Below are 21,110 nucleotides of genomic sequence, written 5' to 3'. Positions count from 1 at the left end.
GATAAAAATCTAGGGACAATAGGTATTCATAGGTGGCCCTGGTACAAGTGAGCAGAAGTGTGTATATGGCACAGACAACTGCATGGATATAAGAAACATGCCTGGAAATGCATGAATGCATGCACATGACTGGTGTGTGTGCACACACACTTGATAAAATTCTAGTGTCCTGAATGTGTGGCATCTATGTTCATCTGGGCAGGAAAGTACATGAGTATGTATGTATAATACATATATATGCACAAGTCTGAGATGAGTGTGTGAGCATGTGTGTGTGTGTGTGAGCAGCAGGCATGTGTGTGAATGGGTGTGACATGCAGTGGAAGCATTGGTGTGAATGTATGAAGGGCAATTTCTGTGGGTGGCTGAGCCTGTGTGGGTGTGGCATGGGGTGGTGGCAAGGGTGTGCCTACAAGAGCACATATGTGAGTGTGTCCCACCATGTGTGAGTGTGTAGGGCGTGTGCTGAGGGAGTGCTTCTGGGAATGAGTGTGAAAGAGGATTCACTTGTAAGTAAGAATGAGCCTGTGTAAGTTTGGCAAGGGAGAGAGAACTGGGCAAGTGGCTCGTGTGCCCTGGTGAGTGGGCGTGGATGTGGGCATGCATGCACTCCGTCACCCAGGGTCAGTGGGCCCCCAGCCCGGGCGCCCCGGGCTGAGCCCACAGCACACCCAGGGAGGGAAGTCCGGCCCAGGCTCCCACCTGAAGATTGGCCCAGTCCTCAGGTTTCACACATGACCCTGTGACATCAACAGCAGCTGTCCCGGCCGGCCCGGCCCCCCCGGCCAAGTCCCCCAGAGTCCCAGCCCCAGCCTGAGGTGGGCACAACGCTCCGGGTCCGGCAGCAAGCACTCTGCTCCCGTCCCACAGTGAGTACTGTGTCCCTCCGCACCTGGCTCCAGGCTGGGCACCCCAAGGGCAGGCCACCCCAGGGGCAGGGTGCCCTGGCGCCAAGCCCAGCCTGGCTCCAAGGAAGTCACCGCTTTGCTCCAGGCACCACTGTCCTCCTGCCTGCACGGGCCCTGCTCTGCAGCTGCCCCTGCCAAAGCGCCTGTGTCTTGACCCCCTGTCCCCCACACTTGCCTCTCCCTACCCTGTCATCTGCTCTCTGTACCCCTGGCTGGCTGGCTGTCCCTGCCCTCAGCAAGGGTCCTCACCCTGGTTACAAGTGGCCCAGTGCCTAAGGCTTGGCTCCTGATGGTCACAGGGCGACCCAAGGGACAGAGCCTGGGCTGTGTCTGTGGGAGAGGCGAGTGGAGCAACCCAAACTCAGCCTGTTTGCAGCGGCTCAGAGGGCAGGGGCGTCGGGGGGAGGGCGGCCGGAGGCCGGGCGGCGGCGGCTCCTTTGCTCTGCTGAAACAGGCGTCTGTGAGGTGCCAGCAGAGGACGTCTCCGGCTGCGCCGCCTGCCCTGGCGCTGTCCGCTGCCCCTGGCTCTCCAGGGCCTGCTTGGGGCACAGTTGGGCTAAGTGGCCCAACATAGCAGAGTGGGGCGTGGGGATGGGGACCAGAAAGCCGGGCTGAGGGGACTCTGGGAGATTCAAGAGGAGACTCAGAGCCAGGTTGTGGGGCAGAAGCTGGGGCCGGGGTGCGGTGCCGGACTGCAGGCTCCCTCCCCGCGCCCTGCTGGCAGGGCTGGGCACCCAGGACAGGGGAGGGCTGCTGGGCAGTGGCCACTGGAGGAGGTGATCTGGAGGCCTGTGGTGGTGCTCAGCAGAGGCGGCATTTGTTCTGAAGAGTGGGAAGGCCCTTAGAGGGCCCTGGCTGGGGGCAGGGGCTACTTGAGGCTTTTCCCAGAATTCGCTGGTGTGGGAGCAAGGCCTGGCCCCTTCCTCCACCAGGCTGAGTACCGTGTCTCCCTCTGTTGGGGGCAAGGGGCCAGATCACGATGAGGGCTCCCTGTGGAGAGGCCAGCTTTCAGGTGGAGACTAGGCACATCCCCTCCCACCCATACCACCTGCAGTGCGGCCTGCACTAAAATAAGTCACCCCAGAGCCCGGGAAAGTTAGAGCCCAATGGAGCCTTGAGGGCCATTTTATTCAGCCCCTAACAATCAGCCAGTCTGGGGAGTATACCTAGAGACGACTTTCCCACCAGTCCAGCTAGTCTGGAGAGAGCAAGGGGCTGACAGAGAGGTGGGGCGGAGCCGGAGAGGTCACCTGTGACCGAGGCTGTGACTGCCGCCAGGGGCCCAGAGCCGGGCTAAGGAAACCCCAGCGGTGGAGTGACTGGACACAGGTGTGCTGAGCTGGGCAAAGGGCCGATTCTCCCAGGACCCTCCAGATTTTTCTGGGGTCATCCCCGGTCCCCTTCCTGTGGCCGGCAGCCTTGCTCTGTGCCCCACTGGTGTGGACAGCTGTGAGCATCACACTAGTGTTCGGAGCCACATCACCTGTGTGTGGATGACTCAGGGGCCCAGACATCCCCATCTCCACCCCAGGCATCTCTCAAGTGGTTAGCTGGGATTTTGTCAGGTTTGGGGAAGGTAATTAAGGGTCCTTCACAGGTGGCCCTGTCCCAGGCTGACCCTGTTTGTCATTTCCGGTTGGGAAACTGTGTGGGATGGGGGCTCAAGGCCCAGGGCCCCTGAGCTAGGCTGGCCTGGGTGTCAAGGTCTGCTCAGCCAGCTTCCCTCACCGGGGTTTCTGTGCCCAGGCCCGAGGCTCAGGCCAAGGGGCAGCCCTAAGTTAGATGCTGAAGGCATAGTATGTGTGGCCAGATGTTGGGGGTGGGCCTGACAAGGTCCCTACCTTTGGGTGACTCTGGTCACCAGAACAGAGAACAATGTAGATAATGGCAGGGAGGGGTGGGGGTGGCCCAGCTAGGGGTGGAGTTGAGAGAAGGCTCCCGGGGGGAGGCATAGCCAGAAAGGAGAGAAGGGATTGGGCCTGACAGAGAGGAGTGGAAAGGCTGCCTCCAGGTCCAGGAAAGAGCTGCGTTGAAGGAAAATGAAAAACCCGAGGCCTGAAGCCTCCAACAGCGGGTAGGGAAAAGGGAGGGCACAGAGGAGGGCAGACATCCACAACCATGGTATAGCTTATACAAACCCTCAGTTCCTGAGTCCTGGCTCAGGCTCAGAGGGTCCTTTCACCTACCCGGGGCACACAGCTAGTGAGCCGCCAGGACTCTGCCCACTGCGGCCAAGGCCCCTGCTCCCAGGGAGGAGCTGATGCTGGAGGGGGGCTTGGGGCTGCGGGGCAGCAGGTTCACGTGGGCAGCCCTAGGGCTTGTGCAGGTGCTGGGCCTCCTGCAGGGGTCCCCAGCTCTGCAGCGGCAGAGACAGGACAGGACCCCCTGTGGCTCCATCCGAAAATGCTTGTGGGGCTGAGAAAGCCCGGGTGCCCTCCACTCCACAGCCCCTGCCCCAGGCCTTGCATGTGCTCTGGCCCCCATTCTGCCTCATCAGCAGCAGCTATTTTTATTCCCTGCAGTTTTCAGTCAACAGCCCTTGTTGGGGGGATGGGGCAGCAGGAGCAGACAGGCAGCAGGGATGCCGGGGAGACCCTGTGCCTCTCCAAGGGCAGCCGCCCCCTACCTGGAGGACTCCCTGCCCTCTTTCTGGATGAAAAGTACAAAACTGCAACAGTCACCAGACCCCATTCTGCTTCGGAACTGGTTTGCGAAGCCAGGGGCTCCCCACCCATGACACACACAAGCTAGGTGCTAGAAGGTCATGGTCCAGTTTAGACAGGGGTGGGGTGGGGTGGGGTAGCGATACAGCTTAGTGTTTGAGAGCCAAGGTCTCTTCCGAGATCCCTGAGGGCCGGGCTTCCAGCCCCAGGTTACTACATAAAAAACCTCTGGCACATTACCTGCCTCCTTGTGCCTCAGTTTTCCTCATCCATCAAATGGAGTGATAACGATAGGATCATGGTCAGGAGTAAATGAGCCAATGAATGTGGGGTGCCCAGAACACTGTTTGCCAAGCAATCAGCTCTACGGAAGTGTTAACTAGTAGTCATCACGGGGGTTACCAGGCTGTGACTCTGGACTAAGCGCCCCTGGTGAGGGGGGAAGGAGCCATCAGAAGGTAGGGCTGCCTGGCAGGAAGCAGGGGGACCTCACCCCATGCTGGGCACCCTGCACAGCTGGGAGGCAGTGTATTTTTCTCCTATCCCACGTGAGGGAGATCTTTTTATAAAATGGACAGCACAGCCCCTTCTACGTGGGTCTGCGATTTGCAAACGTTGCCATGAGTGCCGCAAAGCCAACAGCAACGCTGGGTCCCTCCTTCGCACCCGTGAGTGAGATCTGCCAGTGGCTTGGGTCTTTTCTGAAGCTTGTAGGTTCTTGATTGGCCTAATTTTGAGAAGGATCTTTTGCCGGGATAGATGGTGAGAAAACATCCCTGGAGCAATTTCTGAGATAGAGCCAAGTTCTCTGAGTGAGTGGCAGGGCCAAGCTGGCTGAGGGGCGGGACACAGTCCCCCAGCCTTCCTTGGGGGTCTCAGGTTATAGGCCAAGTTCTTGGAAAAACAGGGCTGCTTTTCCTAGTGCTGGTGGCTAGGACTCCCAACTCCCAGGGCCTGGGGCCTGAGCAGGGTGGGCTCAAAGCCCATACTGCCTGAATGGTTGGGGTTGATGGAGGGAATGGGGAGCCAGGTCAGCCCTGGAATTCCCCAGGCTCAAGATCCGCTTTGAATAGTCCTCTTGATGGCCTCTCTGTGGACCCAAGGCAGGAAAAGGGCCTGTCAGCTGTGCATGGGAAGGGAGGCTGCAGGGCAAAAGAGAAGAGGGCAGAGGCAGGCATCTCCTGGGGCAGACCTCAGGTAGGGGCAGGCAGGGTGCAGAGGCAGCCCTGTGTGCAGGATGGGGATCTGCCCATGGGTGGGCGAGGTGGGCCTAGATGTGTGTATGTAAGAGGGCGTGCACGTACAAGTTTGAGGGGGCATCCATGGAGTCCCAGTCACCATGCCTGGGGGCTCCTTAGAGAGAGCCAAGCCAGCAGAGGGTAGGAAGCACCAGGCCTGGGTGGAACAAATCAGCCTCCCCTCCTTTTGGAGCAGCTGGGAAATGACTCATAGGAGCAATGAGTGAGAGTGTGTGTGTATGAGTGGACTGCAAAGAGAGTTGGGGGTTTTGTGAGCGTCAACTGGTGCAAATAAAAACCATACCTGCATGAAGTCTCTTTACCAAACTATTGACATGTAATCCCCACCATCCACAACTTCTGTCATGAAGCCCAGGAGGCCCTGCCAGAGCCTGCCCACCACAGCCCACATGTTTTAGGGGCTTAGTCCAAGGACTGTGGTCCGTTTTTTGAAGAGGACAGACAGGTAAGGGGCAGGTCAGCCCAGGGAGCAACCTGGACAGGACCTCCATCTGGGCAGGCCCTGTGCTGCGGGGGGCAGGCAGCCAGCCTCAGCCTAGTTCCCCAAAGTCTGCAGGGAGGTGGTGTTTGTAGTAGCGGGCACATGCATTTGGCGTGAGAGCGCTGCATTCAAATCCTGGCTCTGCCACTTGTCAGCTGGGATGACAAATGTGAAGCAATTGGAGCAGTGCCAGCCTGCAGTAAGCACCAAATGAATGTATCCATGACCGCTTTTCATCAAGAAATAATTCCTAAGCCTCCGCCTCGTGGGCCTGCACATGTCAGCATGACAGGAAAACTGCTTAGATTTGGGAGCCAGAGAAACCAATCCCTCCCACTCATAATAGACTCTCCCAAGCCGACAGAGGTTGTAATTCTATGTCTTGAGATAAATTCCTTTGATTTAAACTCAGTCTTGAGCCTTTGCTTCTAGGGAAAAAAAGGTTTCCAGGGCTGGCAGATGAGCTGGGCATGGTTTGCGGGAAGGGGGCACAGTTCACAGAATCCAAACACAGCCATTTGAGGACTTTTTCTCATTTGTGGGTCTTTATTTCGTAAAGTCCCTAGACAACCAAAAACCCTCTGGGTGGAGAAAAGGCTCAGGTTTGGGAGGAAGAGGCAGGTTGGGAAGAACTAACTGATGTTCTTTGACAACGTGGGGATTGGCAGAGAATGGGGCTGACTGTGGGGGAAGGGCTGCCCATACAGCCCAGACAGGAAACCAACCTTGGCCACCAGCAAGTGTAAAATAAATGTGGCCACCACTCTCTTACTCTTGGGGAGGACAAACTATCAGGCTAGTTGAATCAGATGCCTAAAAAAAGGGAGGCTTGTTTTGATCCAGTGAGCCAGGCATGGAAAATGCAACCAGCATTAGCCCACCCCTCACCCAGAGCATTCCTCACGTGACCTGATTGTTTCCGGAGCTCTCAGGGCTCCTGAGTGTCCTGAGGTTTCCGCTCGGGCTCCCGGCTCCCGGCTCTAGGCCTCCCTCCAAGACCTCTTGGAGCTGACTTCCTCTGCAGAGAGTGTTAGACCAGGAGGAGAGGGCCACCCGAGGTGACTTCCTCCAGGCCCCTGGCCTGCCAAGGTTAAGGCCCTAAGTGCTGGCAGAGAAACAGCACAGCTACCCCTGTCCCATCCCCACCCCAGCCTGGCCCAGTTGAGAAAAAGCTGTGACTTGAGCTGTACAGCTAGGGGAACATGGGGATCCATTTTGCATTCTTGGAGCTGGGCCACAGTGGGAATGGAGGAATTGGGGAAGTAGGCCACCCGAATGCCCGGTGGTGCTGTCTTTGGCCAGGGCAGAAAGAGTTTGATCTGTTTCAGTCTCCCAGAAAGTTCTGAGTCTGAGCCCCCACTGTAGGTGAAGCTTAAGGAGGGGTCTCCACTGATCACATGAAGCTCTGTCATCTTGCTCCCAATCACAGAGAAACAGAACAGCCTGACCTGGATAGAAGATGAAAGTCCATCCTTTGCTGGAGATGAAGGCCATGTTTGGTTGACAGGAGGCATGGTGATTGAGGCCAACAAGCTGATTACCATCTCGGTATCCTTGGGGAAGTGCCCTAGAGTGAACAGGGAAGGCTCTGAGGGGCAGGTAACATCCGTTGCTAACCTTCCAGGGGTTTCTCACAGTGGCTTTTACATCCTAGGCTGCTAGGGCATGGCTGAGCCTCTTGGGAGGTTTCAGGCTGATGCTGCAGTGCTGCTAGGTGGGTTTCTGGATGCTTGAAGGACCCTCCTTGAAAGCATAAGTGTCCTAGAAGAGAAGGTTCTAGAAGCAAATGGCAGCAGGAGGTAGGGGTGGTATTTGTCCTGAGCCTTATTTGGCCAATAATTTGGGATAATCAGTATCATAGACATCCAGCTGTGAGGGAAGGCCTTGAACTGAGAGCAAAAACCAAGATCCAACAGGCCTTCCCAAAAGACTGTAGGTGAAAATGAGCAATGAATACGTGGAGCTTAAATAGAGATAAGTGTAAAATCCTACACCTGGATTTATTAACCTTGCATATTGAAACCTTGCTGTAGTCATTATTAGTTCAGGAGCTTTTTTGGTCAATTCTTTAAGATTTTGTACATAGACAATCATGTCATAAATCAAGGCAGTTTTATTTCTTCCTTTGTAGTCAGTATACCTTTTATTTCCTTTTCTTGTCTTATTGCATTAGCTAGGTCTTCCAAGGTGATGTTGAAAATGAATAGGAGAGGTGACATCCTTGTGTTTTTCCTGATCTTAGTGGGAAAGCTTCTAGTTTCTCACCATTAAGTACTGTGTTAGCATATGTTTTTTTATAAATGTTCTTTATCACGTTGAGGAAGTTCTCATCTATTCCTAGTTTGCTAAGTTTTTTATCATGAATGATTCCTAGTTTGCTGAAAGTTTTTATCATGAATGGCTGTTGGATTTTATCAAATGTTTTTTCTGCATCTATTGATATGATCATTTGATTTTTCTTCTTTAGACTACTGAGTGATGGATTACATGAATTGCTTTTTCTTGTGTTGAACCTGCCTTGTGTACTGGGGATAAATTCCACTTGGTCATGGTATATAATTCTTTTCATATACTGTTGGATTTGATTTTCTAATATTTTGTTGAGTTCCAACTATATTCAAAAGAGAAAAATCTATTACACAATTTATAGGATGGGGAAGATCTAAGATGACCACAGTTCATGAGGAAAAGATCCCGGGGTAAATGCAAACTCCACTTTGTGAGTGGGCTGCTGAAGAAGTGGTTGGATGAATACAAAGGGTATTCTCCCAGGCCAGGGAGAAAAGGCTTCTCTCTGTGGTCAGACTATATCTGGAATTGGATGTGCCGATCTGGCAGCCCCACAGAGAGACAATGCTGGGCTGGCCCTGCTCCAGAGAAGAGCCGCCTCGCCCTCCAGCATGTCCTCACTCTCGGCTCCCTGCCTGCCTGCTGACAGCTGGCCCCGGCCTGACTCCCTGACTCCTTCCTCCCCCACCCTCACCCCGACTGCTCAGCACTCCCAGGCCCCCAGGATAGCCTGACTTTACCCTCCACTCTGCCCAAACTTCCCTTTTGGCGCAGGTTCTGACTGGGCTTCTCTCTTACCAAATGGGTTTTGGCCCTGGTGCCCCCAGGAGCTGGATTTTGGTCTTGGCGTGGTCTCTCATTTATCATTCTCTAAAATTATCTTATTTGCTTCCCTGTTTGTTGTCTGCCTCCTTCCTCTGGAATGCAAGCTCAGTGAGGACAGGGACTCTGCCACTGCTATATTACTGGCTCCCAGAAGAGCCTGGCACCAAGCAGATGCCCAGGGAATGTTTGTTGAATAAATAAATGTGTGGTATAGGGGGCATGGGTGATCCTCCCTGGGCCTCAGTTTCCCCATCTATAAGATGAGGGAGTTGGACTTAACTGATCTCTCAGGTCCTTCCAACTCCAACATTCCTAAATTCAGTGGGAAGACATTGCCTGGAGCCTCCCCAGTCCTCAGCCTTCACATCAGAAATAGGCTGGAGCCAAGACTGGAGTCTGAACTCTGGTGGCAGGAGGAGGTTTTGAGCTGTCACGTTCGTCCCCTTTCCTCCGGGCTGCGGCCAGAGGAGCCCCGTGGAGATCTGCCAGTGTGACACCCAGCCCATGGTATGGGACGCCGTCACTGCTTGTCCCTGCCAGGAAGTCACCATGCATACATGTCAGGACCCTTTCCTTCCTCCACTGGTGCCCACTGCAAACAACACAGCTTGACCGTCTATTCTAGACATGTTGAAAGGGGTTCAGAAGGCACATGTATGCTGGCCAAACATGATCCCACCCCAACCCGCAGCCCCTGTGAGGGGCTCTCCAAAGCCACAGAATGAAGTCCAGAGTCCCAGGCCTGCCATTCAAGGCCCTGGCCCCGACGTCCTGCCCACCTCCCCCAAATCCCTGAGCAGATTCTGTGCCTCACAAAGCCTGGCCTGCGTGTAGCACCCTGTGTCCTACTTCTGTCTGCGCTGGCAGTTGCCTCCCCCTGGAGTGCCGTTCCCCTCTGCCTCCTGTGTCCATTGAGGCCCAGCTGAAAACCCACATATTTCCTTTCTGCATCTAGAAGTAACCACTCATCCACGTGAGCTTCTGTAGTACAGTCAGCCTCCCTCTTTAGGGTGGCCATCGCTTTCTCCCTATCTCAGAGTTACACGTGCCCATGTCCACCTTCTCCCCAACTATCAGCGCTCAGAAGGTGGGACTCCCAACTGAAGTGTCTTTGTGTCCTACTCAGAGCCCACTCAGCTTCTGGCTTTTGAACTGGGTGGACAGATAGATGGATGGATGGATGGATGGATGGATGGACGGACAGACAGATGGGCGGATGGATGGACGGACAAACGAATGAATGAATGAATGAATGAAACCTATCAGGATCCATTTTATCTCTGGAAAGCTCTGTTCCCAAGGCCTCATCCATTCATTCTTTCAGCAAACATGTCGCGAGTGTCTCCTGTGGGTACAGTGCTAGGACTGGCGATGGTGACCTAGACAGACACAGTTCTGCCCTCTTGGCATCTCAGTCTATTGACGGAGACAAATAAATGAGGCAAATAAACAATTACCAATTATGATAAATGATGTCAAGGAGAATACAGGGGATTGGGATCTAGAGAAAAGGAGGAGAAAACCTCTTGCAGAAGAGACATTTGAGCCTAGACTGGGGGGTGAGAAGCAACAGCCCTGTGAAGGTGGGGAGCACCGAACTGGGTAAAGGCCCAAAGGCAGGCGTGTACCCAGTGGTCAAGGAGCTGGAGGGAGGCCAGTGGGACCGGGGCAGAGTGAGCAGGGGGGCGAGATCAGGAGACAAAGGCAGAGAGATAGGCAGGGGCTGGATCATCGGGACCTTGGAGGCCACCATAACTTGTTCAGGTTTTATTCTAAGTACAACAGGAAGTTACTGGAGAAATTTTATCAGGAGAAACAATACGATTAGTTCCTTGTTTTTTTGTTTTTTTGGTTTTTTTTTTGAGAAGGCATCTCTCATATTTATTGATCAAATGGTTGTTAACAACAATAAAATTCTGTATAGGGGACTCAATGCACAATCATTAATCAACCCCAAGCCTAGTTCTCAACAGTCTCCAATCTTCTGAAGCATAACGAACAAGTTCTTACATGGTGAACAAATTCTTACATAGTGAATAAGTTCTTACATGGTGAACAGTGCAAGGGCAGTCATCACAGAAACTTTCGGTTTTGATCACGCATTGTGAACTATAAACAATCAGGTCAAATAGTTCCTTGTTTTTAAAAGACCACCAGCTGCTTTACAGGATTGATTTGCAGTGGGTGACAAAGTAGTTAGAAGGAAACAGCTATTATAAAAGATTTGTGTGTGTGTGGTATGGACTGGGGTAAGACGTATATTTTGAAGATAGCATTAATAGAACTTAGGACAGGCTGGATGTAGAAGGTAAGGAAAAAAGAGAATTCTAGGAGACACCCTAAATTTCAAACTTGAGCAACCGATGGACGGTGGGGCCATTTCCTGGGTTAAGGAAGACTGGGTGAAACAGTGGAAGAAGGTAAGTGTTTCCTTCTAGACTCTGTAGGCTGGGATGCCTGTTAGCTATCCACATGGAGTGGTCCAGAAGGCAGTTGATTATATAAGCCTGGAGTCCAAAGGAGAGGTCTATCACATTCTTGCAACACTAGAGTCAGGAATGATGCCGTTCAGATCCAGACTGAGTTCTGAGAAACTTTAGAGAATGGGGAGAGAGAGGAGGACAAGCAAAGGAAATAGAGAAGGAGCAACCAGAGAGGTCAGAGGGAAGCCCTGGGTGCGCTCTGACGGAGACTGAGAGAATAAAGCATCTCCAGGACGGGGCTGCGGCCACCTGGGGTGAATGCTTCCGAGAGGCTCAGGGAGGTGAAGACAGAAATGTGCAGTGGACAGTGGACCCGGCAGCAGGGAGAGTGCCGGGGACTTGACGGAGCCCCACTCAGTTGCATCACGGGGAACAGAAGCCTAGCGAAATGGATTAGAGAGCGAACAAAGGTAAGGAAGTGAAGACAGCTGGTGGAGACGCTGTCCAGGAAGTTTGTCCATAAACAGGAACAGAAAGATGGGCAAGACATGAATGGAGGTGTGAGGCTGGGGCGGTAGTTTTTGTCACCACTGCCATTATTTTTAAGAAGGAAGAGCCTATTTGTAGATGGTCAGAGGGTGATGGCAGTAGAGAGAAGTTAGCCAGCGAACCAGGCCTTAGGCAGACAAGAGGGTCGTGGCCTGGCCTGTGGTGATTCCTCTTCCACTACAGCAAGTGGAGGAAGGACACAGGGCAGTGAGGATGGTTCTGCCAGGTGCGTCCTCTGCTCCAGCAACCTCAGCTGCTCGGGGGCTGACTTGGGAACAGTATAGCTGGGACAGGCATGCTGGGGTGTCCCCAGGTGAGTGGGACAAAGTAGAGAGAAGGCTGGAGTTGATGGTGTTTTTGAGAGAGGGATTGTGGTGATGCTCTGGTAACTGAGGCTGGGCAGGGAGGAAGTGAAGCCAGAGGGCCTGCTGGAGTGGGGAAGGCACAGCATCAAGGGCTGAGGGCATGAACACCCCCCTGGCCTACAGCAGCTGGCCTTGAACATGAGCTGAGACCTGGGGTGAGAGGAAGGAATGCTTAAAGTGGTTATGATTTAGGCTCGGGGTGTGCTGAAAGGAGAAGGGAATAATTCATGCATTCGTTCATTCATTTGGTAACCTTTTATTCAAATTAGGCACTCTGGTGGCACAAAGGAGTGATCCACTCAGCCAGAGTGCCCCTGAGGGCTTCCTGGAGGTGGTGGTTCTTGTGTAGGTTGCATCTGGAAGGATGAATTAAAGATCTCAGGGGTGACAAAAAGGAAGGGTGCTCCAGGAGGCAAGCAGACCATAAACAAAGACATGGGGGTGGGGCTGTAAAACAGCTTCTCCCATTTGTGAAATGGAGGTAGTATGGCCAGAGCTGGGCGCATGTGGGGAAGGAGAGGGCAGGGAAGCGGGGATGGGTCACGGAGGGCCTTGGGAGCCAGCTGGAGGAGTATGGAGACAAGCAAGCAGTGGGAAGCCACTGAAGGATTAAGCAGGGAGGTGACATGATCAGTTTTGTGACTTTGGAAATATGAATGGTAGACTGGAGGGAAGCCGAAGGAGGTCGGGAGGCAGTGGGAGGTAATTTGAACAGAGCAGACGAGGGGTACTGAAGCCGCGGCAGCTGGAGGCTGCAGAGACATGGGTGCTGGAGGGAGCACAGCAGGGAGCTGGCAGGTCGCACCCGTGTGCGGCAGCCCTGACCCAGCCATGCCTCACCTGGCCTGGCCGAGGAGGCGTTTCCCTTTTCACACAACAGGACATCCAGACGTGAAGTGGCTTCAAGACTGGTGAAGAGGGTAGGAGGAGAGGAACTTAGGATGAAGTGCAGAATTTGAAGGGACAGATGAGGAGTCCGTTTGGGGCCAGCTGGGGGACAGCAGGAGGAGGTACGAGGCTGGCTGTGCCGTCAGTGGGGCTGGAGCTCAGGGCAGGGCCCAGAGGAGGGGAGAGATGTGGGGGCCATGCAGCAGTGTTTCAGCAGACATGTGCCAGGGTGCCAGGCCCCAGACTGGTGGCCCCCGGGCCCCGGCTGTGAGGAGTCCGGTAGGGGAGACAGACACCAGAGGTCAATCACACAAGCAGGGCGTGAATTACCACAGACCTGGCAGTTCCAAAGGCTATGGCTGTGCATGAAAGGGAGCCGTGACTGGGGCCATCGGGGAAGTGGGAGCAGAAGTGGCAACCTGCAGAGACCATGGAAAGGAGGTGGGTACTGGTGGTTCTGGTGGCATAGCAGCAGGGGGGTGGGGGGGTAGCGGGAGGAAGCAGGGCTGCAGACGGGGCCCTGGAGGAGCAGCATCTTCCAGGGGCAGGAAGGAGGAGCAGCAGATGGAAAGAGGGCCCAGAGGGGCAGGCCAGGGTCTTCTCTGGAGAAGAAAGGCAGTGGCCTTGTGCGAAGCCTGCAGGAGGCCAGGAGGGCCAGATGAGCAGAAACCACTGGGTCTCTCCCCTGGGGGCCTCTGGTGCCTGTGGCAAGCGTAGATCACATGAATGCAGGGCTAGGGTCAGACTGTCTCTGGTGTTGGTGATCCCACTTGGGCTCCTGTGAAGGAGGGAATGGCAGAAAGGAGCCAGAGGATTGTTGCCGAGCAGGACCTGTGACCTGGGAGGGGGCCCAGCGGCCACAGGGTCCCGCCAGAGCCGTCAGTGTCTTCTGTATGGGGATGTCTGCAGGGCCGCTGATGGGATGAGGTGGAAAGGTGTGTAGCAAACAGTAGGATACAGCTTTGGGGTCCGAGTGAGGGGTGGTTTCGGGCTGGGGGTGTGCATGTGTGTACATGTGTGTGCTCACACACATGCCCTCCCACGCACACGATGTGGCCAATGAGCAGCTGCGGGACGGGGTTAGCAGGAATGAGCAGAGTCATCCCCGTGGAAACACGACTCCCTGGGTGACAGGAGGGAGCAGCTGGGCTGCCAGGCACGGGGGAGTGGCCAGCTCTGCCAATGGCTCTGGCCTCTCCCTGGGCTGCCCTCCCCACCTGTTGACCAAGGCTAAGGAGGTCTCCCTGCTGGTCAAGCAGGGGAGCTTCTCAGGCATCTGGGCCACTGTAAGAGGCTGCCCTCCGGCGTAGCTCCTGGTGCCCCTGGGGATGCTCTCTCCAGGCCCCTCTGGTGGAAAGGAGGCTCCAGGGTGTCTGTTGGTGCAGGCCTGGTGGTGGCCATGTGTGTCGGGGCTGCGGTGGTCTCCCTGTGCCTGCCTGCTGACGTAGGTCATCTCCTGGGGCCTTTGTGATAAGTGACCTGCCGCCTCCCTTCCGCAGGGACCAGACCCAGGAGGGCTGGGCAGGACAGGGAGGGGCCAGGAGCAGCCAAGGGCTGGCCAAGGAGACAGTCCACACAGTCCTCCCAGGCCTCAAAAGTTCCAGGTGTTTGCCCCTGTGTCCACCCAGTCCGTACAGAGACCACCAACCAACAGCAGCCCCTGCAGTTAAAACTATCCACGTCTTTGTCCCCATGACCTTTCCCATGTGTCCTCGTCCTCCGTGCTAGCATCTGTGGTCTCTCTTGACATGGCCCCACACACACCCTTCATCCTCCCGCACCAGTTCCCCCGCCAACCCTCGGGTTAGGTCCCACAGGTCCCGTGGCAGGCAGCTGCTGGAACCCCCTGCAGGGCCTGTGGCCCTTCCTTCTGCCCTCGCCCAGCCCATCACACTTCCCCAGAGTCCAGGGCAGGGTACTCTACACCTCCACGTCTTCTTTTTCCCTTCCCTCCAGGAAGATGAGCCACATTCTGCTTTCTCACGCCCCTGGCAGACATCACTAGTCAGTCACGGCAGTGTTTTTGTAATGAGTCTGGCTGCAACCTTGATGGTCTCTGCCTACATCTCCAATAGCAGCCGATCCAAGCAGCCCTCAAGATGATATCCATTTTCCATCCCTACTTTAGGCTGATCCCACCAGGCCCCTCATCTGGGCCCATCCTCTGGGCCCACTGCACATTTACAGCTGACTCCTCTCTGCCTCACTGCGGGATAGAGGCCATGTAGGCCTACCAGCTGTGGTTCTCTCTCTCTGTCCTTGTAGGCTGAAGCCACACAGTTCCCAGAGCTTGGGCCCAGAAGGTGCCTGAGGGCACTGGGACATTAGCCCCAGGTCCCCGAGGCCGAAGAGAATCTGGTTGGTTTGCAGTCACTCCTGAGGCAGCCAACCCCCTGCTGGGGAGAGTGTGGTGCGGGGCTTGGGGGTGATGCTCTTGTGTCCAGCACCTGTACGGCCCCAGCACCCAGGCCTTGCAGGCACATCTCCCAGTCCCAGCAGGGCCTGCACGCCAACCTCCCCAGCCTGGCCCCTGGGCAGGCAGGAGGTGAGTAGTGGACGGCAGGCCCAGGGTGGGGTGGCCGCCCAACACCCCAGGGGCTGCACTTTGCAGCTGCCCCAGCTGGCTACCACCCTCCCGGCTCTTGAGCCCGGGATGCAAGGATGGCCAGGCCATCTATAGCCACCCTGGTGCCTCTGGGCCCCGAGAGCCTGCACCCCTTCACCCGGGAGTCCCTGGCAGCCATAGAACGGCGGAGGGTGGAGGAGGAGGCCCGGCGGCAGCGCAGCAAACAGATGGAGATCGAGGAGTCTGAACGGAAGCCGCGCAGTGACCTGGAAGCTGGCAAGAACCTCCCCCTTATCTATGGGGACCCACCACCAGAGGTCATCGGCATCCCCCTGGAGGACCTGGATCCCTACTACAGAGACAAGAAGGTCTGGGCCCGGGAGGGTCCCCTCTGCCTGTCTGTCCATCGTCCGTCTGCCTGCACGTCCCTAGGCCTCACCGCTCTCTCCCTGCCTCAGACCTTCATCGTGCTCAACAAGGGCAAGTCCATCTTCCGCTTCTCTGCCACACCTGCCCTCTACATGCTGAGCCCCTTCAGCATCCTCAGACGGGTTGCCATCAAGGTGCTCATCCACTCATATCCTGCCTGAGGGGCCAGCCAGCGGCGGGAGGGGCAGGGAGGGCACAGCCGGGCTGGGCAGGAGGTGCTCTGCCCTCCCCCCGCCGCCTGCTGCCTCACTTTCCTTGACCCTCCACCACGCTGTTCAGCATGTTCATCATGATCACCATCCTGGCCAACTGCGTGTTCATGACCATGAGCAACCCGCCCAGCTGGTCCAAGCACGTGGAGTGAGTCGCCCGCTCACTGTCCCCCAAGCCCTCGGCCCCAGACACAGCCCGTCCCCAGTGTTTGCACTCTGAGGATGCTCGGAGTGGCATTGCTCTTGTCTTCCGGGAAGACGTGCACTGCCACCGTCACCCCCACTGACACTTAGAGCCCCAGGGTGGCTCACACTGCCACTCTCACCGATGTCCTCAGACCCCGTGGTGGCATGTGTCACTTCTGCGACCTCCCTGCTTGTGGGGCCATCATTGTCACCCTGCCTGGAGGATCCCATGCCTGGCCCTCTCCCTGCCAGGTACACCTTCACGGGGATCTACACCTTTGAGTCCCTCATCAAGATGCTGGCCCGAGGCTTCTGCATCGATGACTTCACATTCCTCCGGGATCCCTGGAACTGGCTGGACTTCAGTGTCATCATGATGGCGTGAGCAGGGCCCCGGGGACGTCCTGAGGCTGGGGTGGGTGGGGCCAGGGGCCAGACCTAAAGAGGGCGGCTGAGCGGGCTGATCTTCTCGGTGGGTGGAGGTGTGCAGTGACCTGCACAATTCCAGGAGCCATCTCTGCCAGGGCCTGGCTGGGAGGCTGCCCCATGTCCCCTCCACACTTGGCACATGACCACACGCAGCAGCCCTGGGCCCCAGTCCCACAGCCCCCACCCACTGGGGGCTACCCTTGCCACCCTCACTCTGCAGCAAAGCTCCTCCCTCCCTTTCCCAATTCTCAGGCCCCGTGGGGTGTCTGATCAGGCCCCTCCCTCTCCCCCGTGGTAACCCCAGCTATAAGGATCACTTGGGAATCCTCATTCTGGGCCATTCTCAGGAAGATTTCTACCCTATCAGCTACCCCCTGCTCTGACACAGCCCTCATCCCGCACCCCCTACCCAGGTACCTGACGGAGTTTGTGGATTTGGGCAACATCTCAGCTCTGAGAACCTTCCGGGTGCTGCGGGCCCTGAAAACCATCACAGTCATCCCAGGTACTGGGGAGGGACAGGGACCCTCTACCTGGCCAACAGGCCTCCCCCCATGCCCAGGCCTGCAAACTGACACTCAAGTTCCAGGAGCCAGACCCAGGGTCACAACACTCCCAGGCTACGTAGGAGCCACATCAAAGCCTGGACACAGAGGGAGCCCCTGGGGCCAGAGCGGAGAAGGGGCCCCACATGGGGCGTTGGGCATTGGAAGGCAGCAGAGCAAGGTGGCTAGAGCACAGACTCTGGAGACGGACTGCCTGAGTTCAATTCTCACATCCACCACCTCCTAACTTTGACCTTGGGCAAGTGGCCTGACCTGTTTGTGCCTCTGTTTCCATATCTGTAAAACAGTACCAGTCATTGGGTGGTTATGAGAATTAAATGTCTTCATATCAATACTTAGAACAGTGCCCGGTAATGATGTGTGTTAAGTACAACAAGCGGATGGGGCAAAGCAGAGACCTCCACCCGGGAGCGACACACAAAGGGGATCAGTGATGGAAAGGCCCAGCCCTGAGGGCTCACTAAGCAACATGCCACACAGCCACTGAGCGAGGAGGCCAGGGCAATTCCAAAGTAATGCATCAAGAAGCATGAAATAAATAGAATCTGGATCATCCAGCCCCTCAAAAAAGCATGTGGAGAAACTGGAGAAGGTTCATTAAAGGAGAGAAAGATGATCTGAAAAGAGGTGGAGAAGTGACTCTAGGGGAGTGGGGGGGATTGTTAAGTCTTCATGCTAGAAAGTACCTCTGCTCTTCTCCGGTCCAAAGCCCTCAGACTGCAGCTGAGGAAGAAGGGACCCCCAGAGACCCCAGACCCCAGGAGGGGAAGTGCTTACCAAAGACAGCATTGCACGTTGGCCACTGGCCAAATACCTTTCCTCGAGGCCCCCAGCATCCTCAGTGCTCAGAGCGTTCTGATAGGGAGGCTGCTGAGCACCTGTTTTCCATATCAGGATAAAAAAGGAAATGAAACTACTATTTAACGAAAGACACTCTGACTGGGCTCAAGGAAGAAGTTATGGTGCTTCCATACATGATGGGAATCCATTTCTGGAACTCCCTAAGAGTTGTTTAAGCCTTCGTCCATCCGAAGGAGCAGGATGCAATGATATTTCTATGGCAGTCTAGCGATTCTCAGAGTGAACTGTTCCTTGGGTGTTCATAGGCATTATCAGAAAGTATTCTGTGGACAAATAAGTTAGGAAAACATGGTATTAAAATTTGTGTTTGTTTCAGTAGGACTTGTCAGAGCCTTTGAGGGGACAGTCTATACAATGATTCTCCAAGAGTGGAATATAGAACTGAGCCTTGCCCACACATTATTTTTTTTTAAGTTTCAACTGAAGTATAGTTGATATAATATTATATTAGTTTCAGGTGTACAACATAGTGATTCAACATTTATATACATTATAAAATGCTCACCACAATAAGTGTAGTTATCTATCCTCTGACACCATACAAAGGTATTACAATATTTTTGACTCTATTTCCCATGCTGTACTTTTGATCTCCATGACTTATTTATGTTATAACCGAAACCCCCTTTCTAAGGTCACAGCTTGGAAGAACACACTTTGGTAGTGCTGATCTGACAGCATTTATTCAGCTCCACCATGTGCCTGTGTGTTGCTCCATGAGTCAGACAACAACCTGTGAAGCCTTTTAGTCCATCCTTATAGTGGCTGGCATTCTGTGGCCTGCATTTGAAGGCTCTGCATTGAGGATGTGATGAGGGAAGGGCGGGGCTAAGGTGGGAAGGCTTCAGGGAAGTGGTGCCCTAGTGAGTGAAGCCTTGAAGGAGAGGGAGTAGGCGATCGGGGAGTCACTTGTCCCTGCCCTGCCTGCCCCCCATACTCTTACCCTCCCTACGGGCAGGGCTGAAGACCATTGTGGGGGCCCTGATTCAGTCAGTGAAGAAGCTGTCAGACGTGATGATCCTCACTGTCTTCTGCCTGAGTGTCTTTGCCCTGGTGGGGCTGCAGCTCTTCATGGGAAACCTGCGGCAGAAGTGTGTGCGCTGGCCGCCGCCCTTTAATGACACCAACACCACGTGGTACGGCAATGACACGTGGTACGGCAATGACACGTGGTACGGCAATGACACGTGGAACAGCCAGGGGAGCTGGGCCAGCAACTTCACCTTCGATTGGGATGCCTACATCAATGATGAAGGTAAGAACGGAGGGTGCGGAGGCCAGTGGGGTCTTTCCCATGCCCGAGGGCAGCCTTTTGTGAGCTCAACAGCATGGGAAGGACCTGAGCTTAAATCCATCACTTACCAGCTTGGGGAGCCTCTGGCAAGTCCCTCGATCTCCGTGGCCCCCAGAGTCCTCAGGTTTAGAGACGATATTCTCAGAGTGTACACATTTGTGTATTTAAAGTGCGCTTGTGACAACAAATGCCAGACTGCTTCCCAAATCCTCAAGTTTTCACCTTAAAGAGCAGCAGCCCCATAGTTCCTAGTCCCTAACCTACACAATCCCTGTTCTCCTTCATCACGCTCCGTGCTCGCATGCCAGCAGGGCTACCAGGCACCCAGGCACCCACATCCTCTGTAGCTTTGGGAGAAGGGGTTCCCCACCTGGGGCGAGTTTTCTATGAATCCACACCTATTCACATGCTTGCCCTACACACACACACACACACACTCACACACACACACACACACACACACACACACACACAGAACACACATTCTCACACAGCCCCTATTATTCCACACAATACCGCTGGCGAACTGGAAGAAGGTACCCCTTCCTCAGCCTGGACTCTGTCCACCCACCCTGACACCCACTCCCCTACTGTCCCCGCTGCATCCCATCCATAGAACCACGCTAGGCACCCAGCTGGCACTGCTTGGATCTGAGCCCCCTGCAGTGTATCCACCCAGAGATCTTGGCACGTGGAGCTGCCCTTAAAGGAGAAGGGTTCCCAGAGAGCACCCGTCATGTGTATGTGGTGTATGTGGTCCACACAGATGCGTCCGCAAGTGTGCAATGGGGGCGTGTACCTACAGTGTGTCCACATGGGTGACGTGTTTCTTTTGTGGCCTGACTCTCAAAGGGAACTTCTATTTCCTGGAGGGTGCCAGTGATGCCCTGCTCTGTGGGAACAGCAGTGACGCTGGGTGAGTGATGTTGGAGGAGTGGGAAAAGGTGTCCCAGGATTGTTGGAGGATAACAGGGGTTGATTAGGGACAAGGACCTGGGGTGGATGGGAAAGTAAGGGAAGCCCATGGCATGGCTGGAACACTTCCCTGTTTGGGGGACACAGGACTGAAGGACTTTTTTCCTTGGGGTCCCCCATCTGTCCTCCAGCTACAGTTCTCATCCCTCCCTAAAATCAGACCCTGTCCTATGCACAGGCACTGCCCTGAGGGTTACGAGTGCATCAAGGCCGGGCGGAACCCCAACTATGGCTACACCAGCTATGACACCTTCAGCTGGGCCTTCCTTGCTCTCTTCCGCCTCATGACGCAGGACTACTGGGAGAACCTCTTCCAGTTGGTACGGTTACCCCCACCCCGCTTCTCAGCCTCACAGTCACCTCTGTCCGTCCCCACAGCCTCCTCGGGGCTTGGCAGGGCCCCCAACAGGGCCATATCCTCCATGGGACCACCTCAGCTCCCCTACATATGGTTCCTGGAGCTTTCTAACACTGGGTACCTGCCCAGATATGAGCCACAGCCTTTCTTCTTCCTCCTCCTTTGCCTTAAGAGCTAATATTTGGGTCTGGCACAGACCCCCGGGCCTCGCAGTAACCAATAGGGCAGCTTAGAAATTCAGCTCTGCCCATACACAATTATTTGGCTTCTACTGTTTGCAGGGCAGGCAGATTGAGTCTGGAACAATAGTGCCTTCTAGTCCCTGATGATGTTTCTAACACTGATGATGTTAATGATAATAGTAATAGTGATTATTATTTACTAATAAAAGAATTATTTACTAATAAAATTATTATTCTTATTATTTAACAATAATAGGTACTATTTGTTGTGCTCTTACTAGATGCCAGGCACTGCAGCAAAGCTAAGGTTCAAGCTGACCCCAGTCCCCTGTATACCATTTTTTATCCTGCATCTCTGATCTCCAGATTTCTGGTTGGGGTCCCCAGGGTTCTCTGAGCCAG

General features: G+C 54.8%; 1 protein-coding gene across 1 annotated transcript in view; it reads left to right on the top strand.

Moving 5' to 3' along the window:
* Positions 1-770: 770 nt before the first annotated feature.
* SCN4A (sodium voltage-gated channel alpha subunit 4) overlaps positions 771-21,110 on the top strand; it is a 42,659-nt gene continuing 22,319 nt past the window's right edge. The window contains exons 1-9 of the mRNA XM_036899889.2: positions 771-869; positions 14,916-15,584; positions 15,675-15,793; positions 15,916-16,005; positions 16,296-16,424; positions 16,886-16,977; positions 18,858-19,154; positions 20,046-20,109; positions 20,347-20,488. Of these exons, the coding sequence (XP_036755784.2) occupies positions 15,312-15,584; positions 15,675-15,793; positions 15,916-16,005; positions 16,296-16,424; positions 16,886-16,977; positions 18,858-19,154; positions 20,046-20,109; positions 20,347-20,488 (1,206 nt within the window). The 5' untranslated portion in view covers positions 771-869; positions 14,916-15,311. The remainder of the gene's footprint in view (positions 870-14,915; positions 15,585-15,674; positions 15,794-15,915; positions 16,006-16,295; positions 16,425-16,885; positions 16,978-18,857; positions 19,155-20,045; positions 20,110-20,346; positions 20,489-21,110) is intronic.

This window comes from Manis pentadactyla, chromosome 4 (assembly GCF_030020395.1).
Source record: "Manis pentadactyla isolate mManPen7 chromosome 4, mManPen7.hap1, whole genome shotgun sequence".
Classification (NCBI taxonomy): Eukaryota; Metazoa; Chordata; class Mammalia; order Pholidota; family Manidae; genus Manis; species Manis pentadactyla.
Note: the sequence above shows the minus strand (reverse complement) of the source record. Positions and strands in the feature narration are given on the sequence as shown.